This window comes from Mobula birostris, chromosome 11, assembly GCF_030028105.1.
Source record: "Mobula birostris isolate sMobBir1 chromosome 11, sMobBir1.hap1, whole genome shotgun sequence".
Taxonomy (NCBI): Eukaryota; Metazoa; Chordata; class Chondrichthyes; order Myliobatiformes; family Myliobatidae; genus Mobula; species Mobula birostris.
In genome coordinates, this window is record NC_092380.1 from 104,261,039 (window position 1) to 104,280,128 (window position 19,090).

General features: G+C 42.1%; 1 protein-coding gene across 3 annotated transcripts in view; it reads right to left on the bottom strand.

Moving 5' to 3' along the window:
* The window catches only part of LOC140205282 (SH3 and multiple ankyrin repeat domains protein 2-like), a 1,215,789-nt gene that overhangs the window by 907,933 nt on the left and 288,766 nt on the right, over window positions 1-19,090 (bottom strand). For all 3 annotated transcript variants that reach the window (XM_072272778.1, XM_072272777.1, XM_072272779.1), the window contains one exon: window positions 4,199-4,307. In XM_072272778.1, the coding sequence (XP_072128879.1) occupies window positions 4,199-4,307 (109 nt within the window). The remainder of the gene's footprint in view (window positions 1-4,198; window positions 4,308-19,090) is intronic.

Sequence of the window (19,090 nt, forward strand, 5' to 3'; positions counted from 1 at the left end):
CAAAGCAACACACCCACACACACAAAATGCTGGAGGAACTCAGCACGTTGGGCAACCTCTATGGAAATGAGTAAACAGTCGATGTTTCAGGCCAAGACCCTTCTTCAAGAATGAGAAAGAAGTGTGGGGGGTAATGCCAGAATAAAAAGATGAGGGGAGGGGAAAGAGGGTAGCTGGAAGATGATAGATGAGCATAACTGGTTACATGGCACCATTGAAAGATAACCTGTGGTGATCTCCCTGACAGACTAGGGTATATTAATCTCTCAGACAACATCACTAGAGTAATGATCTGGCCATGAATCAACGCTGCTGTTTGTGGGATACAGCTGCGTGGGACTTGGCTGCTGCATTTCCTGTAATGATGACTACGTTTCAAAAAGTATTTCATTTGGCAAAAAGTACTTCATTTGGCTGTGGAGAATTCTGAGATCGCAATTGGATACAGCAAACTGGCACTTTCTTAGTTACCATTGCAGTACTGAAGCTGGCCACAAGATGGTGCAACTCATTCACACACTTCCTTATCGCCTGCTGCATTGAATTTAGATTCCTTGATCAGTTAACCAATGGAAAAGAGAAAATGTAAGAGAAGTGAAATAAAGCCATCAATCCCCAGATTAAATCATGGTGTTACTTTTAAATAACCTATAATGTGTCATTATTAATATAAATTATAAATAATTATTAATGTAAGTTTTTTCCCAGGCAGTTAATCTGATCAATCATTTTAGTTAGCCCCTCCCCATCCCTCTCTATTACCTCAATCACTGCACTGCACTGTAAACACTTTAAACCACTTTTCATAATGTCGTTTACATTGTAAGTACATGATATTTATGTATTTATGCATATTTTATTCCATATCTGTACTTTAACTTCTAACCTGATCCGTTCTGTTATTTTTATGCAAGGAGGAGGGATTTGGGAATCGAGGTGCCTCATCCAGTTTTGTTCAGTTTTTTTTGTGAGGAGGAAATATTTGGGGGTCCATGTACCTGATTTGTTTTGTGCAGGAGGAGGGATTTGGGGGTTGAAACATCTGTTCCTTTTTGTTTGTTTTTTTTTCACGGGGAGAGGGGATTTGGGGGCCGATGGTTGTGCTGCCTGTCTTTTCTTGGTTTCTTGGCCATACGGAGAACTGAAGCATTTCAGAGTTGTATACTTTGATAACGAATGAACCTTTGAATCTTTGAACTCCCTCCCCCCATATTTAACCCTCTCCACTTTACCCTTTCCTATCAGAATCACTAGTCCTGGGTATGACTCTAAACTGCAACTGGTGATGAGGCTCTGATTGGGGACTTTCAGAGCTCCGGGAAAAGTGGAGTTACCCCTTAGTCATTCATTGCTCCCAGGGCCGCTCTGACCCAGAATGGTAGCATCTGCAAGGGTTCCTACTCAGGATACGAGCAAAGGCCAACGGCAGATCCGGCAGGTTCAGTAACTGAACTTATGACGGAGAAGGTGGATGACTTATGACCTCAAATGACAACGGCTATAGTATAGGCAGATAAACATTTGGGAAGAGAAAAAATGAGATTATGAACAGATGGACTGAGTATATTCAGGAATTGTTTGAAGACGATCGAGGCGAAAAACCAGAAATTAAGAACATTAAAGGTCCAAGTATTTTAAAATCTGAAGTTCATAATGCAATAAATAAGATGAAGAAAGGAAAGGCAGCAGGTCCTGATGAATTAGTAATAAAACAAATTATCACCCTTGAAGATTATGGAATTGAAAAACTTACTGATTTAATCAATGACATTTATGATACTGGAATAATACCAAAAGAGATGAAAAAATCAGTATTTATCACTCTTCCTAAGAAACCTAGAGCAATAGAATGTGAATTACTTAAGACCGTAAATTTAATGAGTCATATCACTAAGATACTTCTCAGAATTTTGATGACAAGATCTAAAAGTAAGATACAAGCTGAAATAGGTAAAGAACAATGTGGTTTTGTGAAAGACAAAGGTACAAGAAACACAATATTGATGTTAAGAATACTATCAGAACAAGCTATTCAAGTGCAAAAAAATTTGTTTGTTTTATTGACTACACAAAAGCATTTGATAAAGTGAAGCACAATAAGTTATTTGAAATATTACAGGAAACTCTAAATCTAGATTCGAAAGACCTCCATCTAATCAGAGATCTGTACTGGGAACAAACTGCCGCTGTAAGAATAGATGGAGAAGTGAGTCGGTTTACGAAAATCAAGAGAGGCGTTAGACAAGGGTGTGTTTTCTCCCCTGATTTATTTAATGTGTACAGTGAAACAATATTACAAAAAATAAGAGACATCTTGGGAATCAAAGTTGGCGGTGAAAACATCAATAATTTCAGATATGCAGATGACACTGTGTTAATTGTAAGTACGGAGGAAGAACTACAAAACTTAATTGATATAATTGTTGAAGAAAGTGCATAAATGGGTCTATCAATTGCAAAAAGACAGAATGTATGGTGATATCCAAAAAGAAGGAAAATCCTATCTGTGGGCTGAAAATAAACGGGAAAGACATAAAACAAGTACAGAACTTTTTCTACTTAGGAAGCTGGGTGACATCAGATGGCGGGTGCGACATGGACATCAAAAGAAGAACAGGGATGGCAAAAGACACCTTTACAAGAATGAAGAGTATACTGACCAACACTAAACTAGGCATGACAACCTGCCTCAGAGCACTGAAATGTTACGTTTATCCAGTTATGTTATATGGAACAGAATGTTGGACAATATCTAGTAACATGAGGAAACGAATTGAAGCAGCAGAGATGTGGTTTTTGAGGAGGATGCAAAGAATATCATGGAAGAAACAAATATCTAACAAGGATGTCATGAACAGAGCAAACACAAAAAGAGAAATAATGTATGAGCTCATGAAAAGGCAACGTAACTTCATTGGGCATGTGATTAGGAAAGAGGAGCTAGAATGCACGGTAATTATGGGAAAGATTGAAGGGAAGAAAGCAAAAGGAAGGCAAAGACAAATGATGATGAAGACAGCAGCCAGAGAACTGGAAATGAATACCAATGAATTGATCCATTTGACCCGAAACAGGAGTGTGTGGTCCATGGCAGTCAAAGCTCAAACTGGGCATGGCACCTGCTGATGATGATGGTGATCAGAATCACCTATGTGCAGGCACTCCTGTACCTTGTGTCACTTTATGTACATGCATTGAGTCCATGTATATAAGCTAATCTTATGTAATTATATTTATTGTGTTTTTGATTGTACTTTTTATGCTTATGTTTATTTTTCTGCTGCATCAAGTCCAGAGTAACAATCAAATGACAAACAAGAAAAAATCTGCAGATGCTGGAAATCCAAGCAACACACACAAAATGCTGGAGGAACTCAGCAGGCCAGGCAGCTCCTATGGAAAATAGTACAGTCAATGTTTCCTGTGGGAAAAAGTACTGCCTCCAGCATTGTGTGTGTGTGTGTTGCAGAGTAACAATCATTTTGTTCTCCTCTACACTCGTGTACTGAAGAATATCAATAAACAATATTTAATCCCCATAAATCCATGGTTATTATCCTGTGGATTTATTGAGTGTGACTGCAAGACAATGAATCTCGGGGTTGTATATGGAGACCTACTGTACGGGGAAGAAATGTGATCTAATGTTACTTTGACTGAAATGATTGTTGGTGCCAGACGGGATGATTTGAGTATCTCAGAAAATGCTATTTTCCTGGGATTTCCATCCATAACAATGTCTAGAGTTTACAGAGAATGATGTGAAAAACACAGAAAAACCATCCAGTGAGTGGCAGTACTGTGCGTGAAAATACTTTGTCATTGAGAGAGGTCAGAGGAAAATATTCAGACTGGTTCAAGCTGACAGGAAGGCGACAGTAACTCAAAGAACCAAGAATTACAACAGTGGTCTACAGAAGAGCAACTCTGAATGCACAACATGTCAAACTTTTATGAGCTGCAGCAGCAAAAGACCAGGAACATGCAATCAGTGGTCATATTATTAAGCACAGGAGGTATCTTACTAAGGTGTATGTTCAATGTTCTAACATTGGATGAATGTAGAGTGGTACTTGATGGCTGGCACAGAGGATGGGCTGGCGGTCTTGTTTCTCTACTGTGTGGCTCTAATACTCCTCCACTTGTCGTCCCATGCATTCTCAGGTACGAAACACTCTCTCCCTACTCCTTGACATACCTCCACTCTCTGAGTCATAATAGTTGGGATCCAGTCCTCGATCCAGCATCTTCGCAATCTTCTCAACAGCACGATGTTGAACATGGTCCATAAATTTTCTCAGGTTGGCCTGAAGAAAACAGAACATAACTGTTTGAAAAGTGCCCGAGGCACCATTGCCACTTTGGCAGGTACATTCCACTCCCATAATTGTTATTACCACAGCTACGAAAGAATGCCTGCTCCCGATGTAGAGCAATTAGCATGTATAATAAGAGGGGTAATTCCCAGTGCTGCTTGCTCTGTGCAAAGAAGAAAAGATCAAAAGAAGCTATGCATGGTTTGCTGTAGGGACTTTTTTCTGGTTTCGTACACTAGTTTGGAACAGAAGGTGTGCTGATCTGCAGTGAAGCATGAATGTAAGATCCGGATTTGAGTTTCGATTTGAAAGAAATGCAGCCGAACAAGTGTTGGCTCTTGATCGCAAACAAATGGTTGCTCTCACAGTAAAGCTCCCGAGCCAGGGCTACAGGGTCAACGTAGTAGCGTAGTGGTTAGCACAACGCTTTACAGAACTAGTCACCTGGGGTCAATTCCTAACGCTCTCCATAGGGAGTTTGTACATTCTCCCTGTGACTGCATGGAAAACTCGCATGGGGTTCCTCGGTTTCCTCAGGATAGTAGATTAATTGGTCATTGTAAATTGCCCCATGATTAGGCTAGGATTGAATCAAGGGATTGCTGGGCAGTGCGACACAAAGGGACAGAAGGGCCTATTTAACACTGTATCTCAATAAATAAATTAGCTGTAACATCTTGCTACTTCAAAGCACATTCCCAATCCATGGAAATAGGGAGGAGATTTACACCAATCCAGTTGATAGGGTTGTTGATGGGTGTGTTCGCCTTCATTAGTCGGGGTACTGAGTTCAAGAGCCACAGGGTGACATTGCAGCTCTATAAAATTATGATTAGACCACACTAGGAGTATTCTGTTCAGTTCTGGTCACCTCATTATAGGGAGGATATAGATGCTATATATGGGCACGTGGCCAAGTGGTTAAGGCATTGGACTGGCGACCTGAAGGTTGTGAGTTCAAGCCCCAGCCAAGGCAACATGTTGTGTCCTTGAGCAAGGCACTTAATCACACAGTCCTCTGCGACGACACTGATGCCAAGCTGTATGGGTCCTAATGCCCTTCCCTTGGACAACATCGGTGTTGTCGAGAGGGGAGACTTGCAGCATGGGCAACTGCCGGTCTTCCCTACAACCTTGCCCAGGCCTGAGCCCTGGAGAGTGAAGACTTTCCAGGCGCAGATCCATGGTCTCGCAAGACTAATGGATGCCTACAATAGATGCTTTGGAGAAGGTGCTGAGGATATTTACCTGGTTGTTGCCTGGATTGAAGAGAATGCCTTTTGAGTGACCTAGGGCCCTTCTCTTTGGAGAGGAGGATGAGAGGTGACTTGATAGAGGTTTACAAGGTGATAAGAGGCACAGATCGAGTGGATAGTCAGAGACTTTCTCCCAGGGTGGAAATAACTAATACTAGAGGGCATTCTTTTAAGGTGATTCGATGAGAGTAGAGAAAGGATGTCAAATATAATGTTTTTTATATATACAGAGAATGGTGAGTGTGTGGAACACCCTCCCAGCAGTGGTGGTAAAGGCAGATACATTAGGGATGTTTAGAAAGTGCTTAGATCGGCAGATGGATGATCGAAAACTGGAAGGCTACATACAGTGGGAGGAAAGGAGTAGATTGATCCTAAGGGTAAATTAAATGATTGGCTCAACATCGAGCCTGTACTGTGCTGTAGTGTTCTACGTTCTGTATTCTAAATTGGGTCGTGTGCCATCTGCTCTTTAGCACAAATGGAGAAAAACTGGTTTCTACCTGTTTGGGATGCAATTGTGCCCAAGGCAGAAGTTGACAGGACATTTCCTTGACCATAAGACTATAACACATAGGAGCAGAATCAGACCATTCAGCCCATTGAGTCTGCTCCGCCATTCCATCATGGCTGATTTATTATCCCTCTCAACTGCATTCTTCTGAGCTCTCCCTGTAACGTTTCACCCCCTGACTAATCGAGAAACTTTCACCCTCTGCTTTAAATATACACAATGACTTGCCTCCACAACTGTCCATGGCAATGAATTTCACAGATTCATCTCCCTCTCAGTAGAGAAATTCCTCCTCATCTCTGTTCTGAAGGGATATCTTTGTATTCTGAGGCTTTGCCCACTGGTCCTAGACTCCCCCACTATTGGAAGCACCCTCTCCATGTCCACTTTATCTTTGCCTATCAATATTCGGTAATTTCAATGATATCCATTCCTCCCCTTCCCCCCCCCCGCTTTCCAGAATCTTCCAAGTTCCGGTGAGTACAGGCCCAGAGCCATTAAACAATCTCATATGTTAACCCTTTGATTGGACATTTCCTTGACACTTCACTTTCAAAGCACCTCACTGCATTTGACTTAATGCTGACAACAGGCACTTACCCAGTACTCACCTGACTGAGGGAGTCTGCACTGCTGGATATTTTCAGTGCTCAACAGTGCCCGAGGGACAATGGATCCTGAAAGCTACTTTGGAATGCTTGGGGCATTTTAATGCTTTGACCTATTTTATTGCTGAGTTCTGACAAGTTCTGTTTTAGTTCAAAGGGTAACTTAAAGCATTGCTCAGATCTGATTTCAATCTCCAGCACTCCTGGCATCACAGGTAGGCAGGGCAGTGAAGAAAGGTTTTGGCATGTTGGCCTTCCTCAATCAGAATCTGGGATCTGCTGCAGTTGTATAAGATATTGGTGAGGAAGAATTAGAAATATTGTGCTTAGTTCTGGTCATCATGCTATAGGAAAGATGTTAGTACGGAGGACATTTACGAGGATGTTGCCAGGACTCAAGGGACTCTATTTAGAGAGAGGTTGGGTAGGTTAAGACTGTTTTCATTGGAGCCTAGGAGAATGAGGGGTGATCTTATTGAGATATACAGTATAAAATTATGAGGGAGCTTAGATATGGTCAATGTGCCCAGTGTTTTGCCCAGGGTTGGGGAGTGAAGAACTGGAAGTTTGACTTTTCCTAAATGGAATGAACTATCAGAGAAAGTGGTTGGGGCAGGTACATTAATAATATTGAAAAGGCAGTTGGACAGGTACATGGATGAGAAAGGTTCGGAACGATACAAGCCAAATGCAGGCAGATGAAATTGGTTTAAATGGGAATCTGGTTGGCGTTTAACATTGGAGCCGAGGGGGCCATTCCCATTCCCACTCCAATGCTCAGGAACTCTCATACTCTGTAACTCAGTGATCATGTTTTCTGTGACACAACACTTGGGAAACCACTCTTGGAGTATTGTGTACAATACTGGTCACCCTGTTGTGAGAAAGACATCATCAAGCAGGAAAGGGTGCAGAAAAGAATTGACAGGGATTGAAGGACTGAGTTATGCAGAAAGAGGTTGAGAGTTTGGGGCTGTTTTCATCAGAGACTAGGAGAACAAGGATTGATTTTGTATAAAGCACACTGCTTTTTTCTCCAGGGGTTGGTGAATTATGAGCTGGAGGGCATATGTTTAAATGAAAGGTGAGAAATCTAACAGGATCTTTTTCACCAGACAGTGGTCCGTATATGGAATGCGCTGTCAGCAGAAGCAGTTGAGCGAAGAACATTAACGACATGTAGAAGATACTTGGGCAAACACATGGATAGGAAAATTTTAGAGAGGTATGGGCCAAATGTGGGCAAATGGGAATCCTGGTTGGCAGGGACCAGTTAGGCCAAAGGGCCTAAATCCATGCTGTATGATTCTGTGACACTACACTCTCAAGGTTCAAAGTTTCAATAAATTTATTATCTAACTACATATATGCCACCATCTACAACCCTACAATTCATTCTCATGTGGGCATAATCAATAAGTACATAATAGAATAATAACCATAATTTAATCAATGAAAGACCACACCGACTTGGGCGTTCATCCAATGTGCAAAATACAACAAACTGTGCAAATACAAAAGAAAGAAAGAAATAATAATAAAAATAAATAAACAATGAATATCGAGAACCTGAATGGATCGATGTGCAGAATATCAGTTGAATGGTTTAAATGGTAAGTTACCCTTGTGTTAATAAATTGGTTTGAATCTGACCATAAATAAGAGTTAATACAGCTGTTCACTAAAACAAGTCTCTAGATGGTTGCTATACACAAATGCTCCGGATGGCTCTTGATGTGAGTTGGCAACAGCACATGATGAACGTCGAGCTCTATAACGACTTACCGATACTCTCCACTAAAATTGAGGCGAGAAGACTGCAACTAGCGGGGCACTGTCTACGCCACCCCGAGCTACCCACCAGCCTAGTCATCATATGGAAGCCCAAGCATGGGAGGATGAACCCTCGGCGCCTCCCAAGACTATGTTCAACACGCTCCTAGAAGACAGCGGCGTGGCTAATGTAGATGAACTGAACACACTGATGAGGGAGAGGGAGAAGTGGAGAGTCTGTCATCGTGCCCGACGCCGGCCCCCTAGGCCTGAGTCGACATAGTAGTAGTAGTAAAGCTGTTCACACTGACACTCTTTTACTGACAGCTTTTATATTAGCTTGATAATCAGATTTGAATGAAGATATTTATTTTATGTGTCAATTGTTTTGAAGTGCTCGTCATACTTATCGAAGGACCCTACACATCAAACAATTACGGTGAGAGGGCATAATTTCTAAGGGGATGTGAGGGACATGTTTTACCCCGCAACCCTCAGGCACTTGAACCAAAGGGATAACGTCACTCAACTTCACTTGCCCCGTCACTGAACTGTTCCCACGACCTGTGGACTGACTTCCAAGGGCTTTTAATCTCATGTTCTCAAAACTTATTTATTTATTCTTTTTGAATTGGCGCAGCTTGTTGGCTTTTACACACTGATTGTTTGTCTGGCTTGTGTGCAGTTTTTTTACTGATTCTCTTTTGTTGCTTGCATTTACTGTGAAGAAGACAAATCTCATGGTTGTTTTTGCTGACATACATTACTTTGATGATAAATTTACTTTGAGCTTTGAAGTATTTATTTACACTAAAAGTGGTGTGTGCCTGGAGTGGTGGTAGAGGCAGATATATAAGGAATATTTCAGAGATGCTTAGATAGACACATGAATGTGGGGTAAATGGAAGGATATGGGTAATGTATAGGCATAAGGGATTAGTTGAGCTGGCCATTTGATTACTAATTTATGTGGTTCAGCGCAACACCGTGGGCCAAAGGTCCTGTTCTTTGTTCTAACTGGACGCACACCTGGAGTATTGTGTGCAGTTTTGGTCCCCTAATCTGAGGAAAGACATTTTTGCCATACAGGGAGTACAAAGAAGGTTCACCAGATTGATTCCTGGGATGGCAGGACTTTCATATGATGAAAGACTGGATCGCCTAGGCTTATACTCGTTGGAATTTAGAAGATTGAGAGGGGATCTTATTGAAACGTATAAAATCCTAAAGGGATTGGACAGGCTAGATGCAGGAAGATTGTTCCCGATGTTGGGAAGTCCAGAACGAGGAGTCACAGTTTGAGGATAAAGGGGAACTCTTTTACGACCGAGATTAGGAAATACTTCTTCACACAGAGAATGGTGAATCTGTGGAATTCTCTGCCACAGGAAACAGTTGAGGCCAGTTCATTGGCTATATTTAAGAGGGAGTTAGATAAGGCCCTTGAGGCTAAAGGGATCAGGGGGTATGGAGAGAAGGCTGGTACAGGGTTCTGAGTTGGATGATCAGCCATGATCATACTGAATGGCAGTGCAGGCTCGAAGGGCCGAATGGCCTACTCCTGCACCTATTTTCTATGTTTCTATGTGGCCCATCCGGTCATGGTTCACCCTTGTCCTCAAGTCATTTTCCCATTCTATTTCAGACATGCGATGATGTCATTAATATGAGCTGTGCAAATTTCTGATTTTCTGCGAAACTGGATCTTAAAAGGTCATCAGCTGCTTCCTCCAACATTCACTCATGGTAGCAAAAGGAATACATAGAGCATAGAACATAAACCATAGAATATAGAGCAGCTACAGCATAGTATATGTCCTTCGGCCTACAGTGTTGTGTCAACCTATATGAACCCACTCTATGATCAATCTAAATCCACCCTCCTACGCAGTCCATAACTCCCCGTGTTCTTTAATCCATATAGAAGAGTACAGAATGGAAACAGGCCCTTTGACCCACTTAGTCCATGCCGAATCACTTAAACTGTCCAGTCCCATCGACTACATCCAGACCATTGCCCTCCACACCCCTGCAATCCATCTACCTACCCAAACTTCTCTTAAACATTGAAATCGAGCTCTCGCATACACCACTTATGCTGGCAGCTCATTCCACACTCTCACCAATCTCTGAGTGAAGAACTTTTCCCCCTCATGTTCCCCTTAAACATTTCACCTTTCACCCTTAACCCGTGGCCTCCAGTTGTTGTCTCACACAACCACAGTGGAAAAATCCTGCTTGCACTATGTATACCCTCTTAATTTTGTATACCTCTATCAAATCTACTCTCATTCTTCTACACTCCAAGGAATAAAGTTCTAACCTATTCAATCTTTCCTTATAACTCAGGTCCTCCAGTCCCATCCCAATGTACCTATCTAAAAGTCTGTTAAATATCCTATTGGATCAACCTCCACACCATCCCCAGCAGTGCATCCAGCACACATTAGTGGTTAGCCCATCACTTTGCAGCACAAGCAATCAACAATTGGGTTCAGGTCCCACTGCTACCTGTAAAGTGTTTGCTGTCCCCATGACCGCGTGGGTTTCCACAGGGTGCTCGGGTTTCCTCCCACATTCCAAAGACATGCGATTAGTGTGAGGGTTAGGGAGCTGTGAGCTTGCTATGTTGGCACCAGAGACAAGGCGCCACTTGTGGGCTGCAGCCAGCACAACCCTAGGACTGGGCTGGCCATCGATACAAAATGTTGCATTTCACTTTATGTTTTGATGTACATGAATCAGATTAAGCTAACCCTTTTCACCTTTATCCCAAAGCAAGTCAGGTGATCTGATGCAACCCTGAAGATCACAGAGTCCAGGCCATTCCTGTGTGAGCAGGTCCCAGGAAATGTGCCACACAAACCTTCCTCCTGCCCCAATATCTAACACTTGGTTCACTCGTGTCCATGGCAACTTATATAGTCATTACAGTGAGGTCACTTTCACAGCACTGACCTTCTTCCCAGCAGGCTATGTGTATTCACCCCCCATCTCTAATATCTGGTTTCCTCATACCCATGGCAGCTAATATGGTCATTACAGTGAAGTCACTTTTGCAGCACTGACCTTCTTCCCAGCAGGCTATGTGTACACCCCCCCCCCATCTCTAACATCTGGTTTCCTCATATCTATGGCAGCTAATATGGTCATTACAATGAGGTCACTTTTGCAGCACTGACCTTCTATATGTGAATAAGACAGCAGCTGTGAGCTTCCCTCAGTGAACACGATTACAAAGGGAGGAAAGACCAGGTTTGTAATTTCTTGAAGTGAAAATATCTCAATTCGAATTTGTTATGGTCCCTGAATTAAGCATTAGGACAAAAAATGCACACATGATTCTCTAATAGATCTGCCAGTTACACATCATTGCAATAAGAGCATGAGAGATGGGAGTAGAGTTAGGCTATTCGGCCCTTAGAATCTGCTCCACACTTCCATCAGAGCTGATTTTTTACCCCTCTCAACCCCACTCTCCTGCCTTCTCCCCATAACCTTTGACACCCTATCAAGATCCTACCCACCTCTGCTTTAAATATACCCAGTGACTTGGCCTCCACAGCTGTCCATGGCAGAGTAACACAGTTTCATCACCCTCTGCCTAAGACATTTCTGTAGATTGCTCTAAGAATGCTGTAGAATAACTTCATTTGAGTTCCTCCAGCATTTTGTGTGTGTTGCCTTGGATTTCCAGCATCTGCAAGTATTTTTGTGTTTGTGACAGCAAATCCCTGACACTTGTAAAAATATGCACTGAATAAAGTTGATCCTTGAACTTTGATGGAATGTGGGCATATGGTGGGGGGGAATAGAAATTTGTCTTCTACCTCATGAGTGAATTGAACAAAACATTCATACAAAACATTTCCAAGATACTGTACCATGGAACTGAATGACAAAAGCAGATATTTCATTTCATTTCTGTGTATTTAGTGACTGTAAATGAGGGAAAATTCCTCATGGTGCCCCAGTGTTCCACTGGTTGTAGACAGGAGTGCTGACAACATGCACCAACTTAAAAACAAAGTTCTGAAACACAGGTGACTCAGTCCAGCATACAACTCGTTTATTTTCTGTTCTCCCCTGCCTACCATTCCAGGATGAAACCATTCAATGTCGTTTCTCCACCCAGCCACAACCGCCAGCCACAAACCAAAATTTAAAACAGTGTGGAACTGAAACACAGTTACCGTGGTATGAAATCTGACAGGTCAAGGAGATGACGGGATTAAATACCTCACAACAACAGCACACACAGCTATGGGAATTCAGGAATGTTCCGTACGACTTTGTCAACTTGACAACAGTTACTATGCTTCAGAGATCGTTCCTGTCTGCAAAGGAATTTGGGGCTTTTGAGAAATGCACTGCAGTCACGTGGCCACACATCACCTGGGCTCAAGCACGGTGTCTGATACACAGTTCAGTCTCTTAACATGGAAGTTCATCGCAAAGATGGGCATTTCACGGGAATATTATTGTTACCCAGTTAATTAAATTTTCTTCCAATTGTAACAAGATGATATTATTAAATTTTAAATTTAAAAAACAAGACATAAATAATTTATTACCTCGTGAGACAATAAGACATAGGAGCAGAATTAGGCAAATTGGAGCAATGAGCCTGCACCGACATTCCATCACGGCTGATCCATTTCCCTCTCCACCCCATTCCTCTGCCTTCTCCCTGTATCATTTCACACCCTGGCTAATCAAGAACCAATCAGCTTCTGCCTTAAATACACCCAATAACCTATCATTCACAGCCTTCTGTGGCAACAAATAACACTCATTCACCACCCTCTAGCTACAGAAATTCATCCTCATCTTCGCTTTAAATAGAAGGCCCTCTATTCTGAGGTTGTGCCCTCTGGCCCTAGACTCACCCACTAAGAAAAACATCTCTCCACACCTAGCCTATCTGGGCCTTTCAACCTTCAATGGGTTTTAATGAGATCCCTCCCCATTCTTCTAAATTCCAGCGATTAAGGCCCAGAGCCATCAAATCTTCCTCATATGACAAGCCTTTCAATCCCAGGATCATTTTCATAAACCTCCTTTGAACCCTGTCAATGTCAGAACATCTTTTCTTAAATAAAGGGCCCAAAACTGCTCACAATACTCCAAGTGACCCTTACCAGTGCTTTATAAATCCTCAAAGTTACGGCCTTGTTTTTTATATTCTAGTCCTCTTGAAATGAATGCCAATATTGCATTTGCCTTTCTCACCACCAACTCGAATTGCAATTTAACCTCTTGGACAAGGACTCTCAAGTCCCTTTGCACCTTGGATTTTTGTATTTTCTCCCCTTTTAGAAAACAGTCTATGCTTTCATTCCTTCTTCCATATGCATGACCATACATATACCTCCCAACATTGCATTCCATCTGCCACTTCTTTGCCCATTGTCCTAATCTGTCTAAGTCCTTCTGCAGCCTCCCTGCTTCCTCAACACTTCCTTCTCCTCCATCTGTCGTCACATCATCTGCAAACTCAGCCATAAGGCTATCAATTCTATCATCCAAATGGTTGACATATAACATAAGAAGCTGTCCCAATACCGGCCCCCGCAGATCACCACTTGTCACTGGCAGCCAATCAGAATAGACTCCCTTTATTCCTGCCAATCAGCCAATGTTCTGTCCATGCTAGTATCTGTCCTGTAATACAATGGGCTCTTTTCTTGCTAAGCAGCCTCATGTGCAGCATCTTGTCAAAGGTCTTCTGAAACTCCAAGTACACAACAGCCACTAATTTTTGTTTTTATTTATCCTGCCTGTTATTTCCTCAGATAAGATTTGTCAGGCAAGATTTCCCCTTTAGAAAACCATGCTGAGTTTGGCCTATTTTATCATGTGCTTCCAAGTACCCAAAACCTCGATCTTAACAATCAACTCCAACATCTTTCCAACCACTGAGGTCAGGCTAATTGGCCTTAATTTCCTTTCTTCTCCCTCTCTCCCTTCTTGAAGAGTAATTGACATTTGCAATCTTCCATTCCTCTAAACCATGCCAGAATCAATTGATTCTTGAAAGATCGATACTAATGCCTGCACAATCTCTTCAGCCACCTCTTTCAGAACCTTCAGGTGTAGTACATCTGTTCCAGATGACTCATCTTCCTTCCAACCTTTCATCTTCCCAAACACTATCTCCTGAGTAATAGCAACTGTACTCACTTCTGCCCCTGACATTCTCAAACTTCCAGCATACTGCTGGTGTCCTCCACAGACTGATGCAAAAAACTTGTTCAGTTTGTCAGCTATTTCCTTGTCCCTCATTACTACCTCTCCAGCATCATTTTCCAGCAGTCAGATACCTACAATCACCCCTCTTTTACTCCATAAGACCATAAGAAATAGGAGCATAATTAGGACATTTGGCCCATCAAGTCTTCTCCACCATTTCATCATGGCCGATCCATTTCCCTCTCAACCCCATTCTCCCCATAACATTTCACACACAGACTACTCAAGAACCTTTCAATCTCCACCTTAAATGCACCCAGTGACCTAGCCTCCACAGCCACCTGTGGCAATGAATTCCACAGATTCACCACCCTCTAGCTAAAGAAATTCCTCCTCATCTCTGTTGTTAATAGATGTCCTTCTATTTTCAAGCTGTGCCCTCTGGTCCTAGACTCTCTGACCAAAGGAAATATCCGCTTTACAGCCATTCTATCTAGGCAGTTCCACATTCGATGGGATTCAATGAGATCATCCTCATTCTTTTAAATTCACTCTTTGGGACCTCCTTTCTTTTCCTTCCTATGTCATTGGTACAAATATATACAAAGACATCTGGCTACTCAACCTCCCCCTTTATAATGTCATGGACATAATCAGAGATTTCCCTGACTCTGCCACCTGGGAGGCAAAATACCATATGGGTCTCTCTATTGTGTCCACAGACTCTCCTATCTACTACTCTAACTATGGAATCTCCTATCACCATTGCATTCCACCTCTGGTCCCTTCCCTTCTGAGCCACAGTGCAAGACTTAATACCAGAGACCTGGTATATTCTCTTTATACATCTGAAAAAAAATTGGTATCCTCTTTGATATTATTGGCTAGCTGACCTTCATATTACATCCTTTCCCTCCTTAGGGCTTTTTAGTTGCCTTCTGTTGGTTTTTAAAAGCTTCCCAATCCTCTAACTTCTCACTAATTTTTGCTCTATTATATGTCCTCCCTCTGGCTTTGACTTCCCTTGTCAGCCACGGTTGTGTCATTGTGCCTTTGAAATGCTTTTTCTTTGGGATGTATCTATCGGGCGTCTACCAAGTTGCATACAGAAACTCTAGTCATTGCTGCTCTGCCATCATCCCTGCTAGTGTCCCCTTCCAATCAACTTTGGCCAACTCCTCTCTCATGCCTCTGTAATTCCCTTTGCTCCACTGTATTACTGATACATTTGACTTTAGCTTCTCTCCCTCTCAAGTTGCAGGGTGAATTCTATCATATTATGATCACTATTTATGAAAGGTTCCTTTACTTTAAGCTCCCAAATCAAATCTGGTTCATTACACAACACCCATACCAGAATACAATTTCCCCAAGTGGGCTCAGCCACAAGCTGCTCTAAAAAGCCAACTCATAGGCATTCTACAAATCCCCTCCCTTAGGATTTAGCCCAACCTGATTTTTCCAATCTATCTTCATATTGAAATCCCCCATGACCATCGTAGCATTGCCCTTTTAAGATGCATTTTCTAACTCCCATTGTAATTTGTAGCCCACATCCTGACAAATGTTCAGAGGCCTCTATATTACTCCCTTGGGGATATTTTTACCCTTGCAGTTCCATAACTCTGCCCGCAACGATTCTACATCTTCCAATCCTATGTCACCTCTTTCTCCTTCCAATATTTTTATTTCTTAATTTTATGTATAAGAATACAGAGCACAAGAGAAAAAATATATATCAATATGTTATACTAAATCATATATAAAGACTCCTTACCCTATATTCATACAAATTAATTAATTTGTAACATTGAAATATAGTAATTTTATTATTAAAAAAATCTGACCCACTACCAAGACCAAAGCTGGTTAGTAAAGAAAAAAAGGGAAAAATTATTAGTCATCATCTGTGCTTTAACAGCAAATCAAAGGTTTTGAAAATAATTCAAGAAAGGTCCCTACAATGTTTGAAAATCTTGGCTAGATTCAGAGATCAAACATCGAATCTTCTCTAAATTTAAACATGACATCACATCACGTAACCATTGAGCATGAATAGGAGGGGGTCGCATCTTTTCTTTAAGCAAGAGCGTCCTTCTGGCCATAAGAGAAATAAAAGCCAAAATGTGCAATTCAGATGACTCCAACATAATATCCTTTCCTCCAACAATACCAAATAAAGCAGTCAAAGGATTAGGCTTAAAGTTTACTTTGAAAAGTATCGAGAAAGTTTGAAATTCTTCTTTCCAATATTTTCCAAGACTCTGACATGTCCAAAACATATGAATGAGTGAACCTTCCCCATTATTACATTTATCATAATACGGAGATATATCTAAATAAAGACGAGACAACTTATCCTTGGTCATATGAGCCCTATGGACCACTTTAAATTGTACCTTTTTCTAAGGATTTGTTTTAATTTTTTTTTACCAACAGAGCCATGCCACCGCCTCTGCTCACCTGCCTGTTCTTTCATTATCCCTGGATGTTTAACTCCCAACTATCATCTTCTTTCAGCCATGACTCAGTGATGCCAAACTCCAAATGCACTACAGATTATCTACATTATTCTGTATACTGTGTGCATTCAAATACCTTTAGTCCCGCATTAGTCATCCTTTTCAGTTTTGTCCCCGTTACACTGCAACTCATCCCACTGACGACAACTTTGCCTGCTAATCTGCCTTCCTTCCTCAGTCTGTCTATGCACTGCTTCTGCTAGTATACCAAATGCCCCATCCTGAGCCCTAACACTGTGTTTCCTGTTCCCCTGCCAAATTAATTTAAACCCTCCCAAACTTGCCGCCAGGGTATCGACCACCTTCGGATTCAGATGTAACCTATCCTTGTTGTGAAGATAATACCTTCCCCAGAAGAGACTTCAGTGATGCAGAAATCGAAAGTCCTGCCCCCTGCAGCAGTTCCTCAGCCACGCGTTCATTTGCCAAATCATCCTATTCTTACCCTCACTAGTGCGTGGCACAGGAAGCAATCCAAAGATTACTACCCTGAAAGTCCTGTTTTCAGCTTTCTATCTAGCTCCCCACATTCTCTCTTCAGGACCTCCTCCCATTTTCTACCTATGTCACTGGTGCCAATATGAACCAAGATTTCTGGCTGCTCACCCTTCCCCTCTCGAATGCCGTGGACCCGATTTGACACGTCCCTGACCCTGGCACCTGGGAGGCAACATACCATCCAGGGGTCTCTATCACATCCAAACAATCTCATGCCTACTCCCCTAATTATGGAATCCCCAGTCACTGCTGCAGTCCTCTTCTCCCTCCTCTCTTTCTGAGTCATGGCATCAGACTCGGTGCCAGAGACCCGATCACTGTAACTTCCCCAGCAGTATCCAAAATGGTATACTTATCATTGAGTGGGAACGGCTAAAGGAGTACGCTGTATTGGCTGCCCATTTCCTTTCCCTCTCCTGACAATCAGCCAGGTTCCTGCCTTCTGCAACTTAGGGGTCACTATCTCTCTGTAGCTCCTATCTATCACTTCCTCAGTTTACCATATGAGTCAAAGGTCATCGAGCTACAACTCCAGTTCCTCAACACGTTCTTTGAGAAGCTGCATCGCGGTGCACCTGGTGCAGATGTGGTTATCCAGGAAGCTGGAGTTCTCCCAGAATTCCTGCAACTCACATAATAAACACAACACACCCTCTGGAGTCATTCTCACTGCTCTAACTATGTACTGACAGATGAAGAATGAAGAAGAGACTTACCAGATATGTACCTCACCCAAGCCTATTCTCACTGAAACCCGATGAACCAAAGCCTCCCCACTCTAATACTGGTCCACTCCAACAATAGCCTCTCCATTTGCCCCTGCCTTAAATATATTTGCCCTTGCTAACAAATCATGATTTGATTGGGTCACTGGAAGACACTGAATACCAATGAACATTCCTTTTTAAATCTCGCTCACAGACCCATGGGTCAGTCACCTCCTCTCTCATTCCTGATTCAATTGGGCCACCAGAAAATATCATAAATGTATCAGAAATTAATTGGACCAAAGGCTATGCTGGAGCACAATAGAACAAAGTAAATACATTATATCAATCTATTTTGCTGACTTTCATTACCACATGTTTAATGTTGTCAGGCCTCTCCCTCTCTCCACGCAATCACTCCATTGCACATCTCTGACTAACTACCCATTTCTGTCTGGTGCCTTAACTGCAGACTTCAAAAGTCTGCTTCTTGCAAGGACTGTATATTTCTGACATATTTCTGCTATTGCTTAGCCCTCCGGATACGCGAGGGCTGGAACTGCTGTCAGATGCACTCTCATTTATAATGGCCTGAAAATACCAGACACACCTAATTTGAAATGCATCATCAGATTAAGATTCAACTATATTTATAGGAAGGTGAGGACTGTGAGTGGGAAAGTGAGTGGGAGGTTGAATGATTG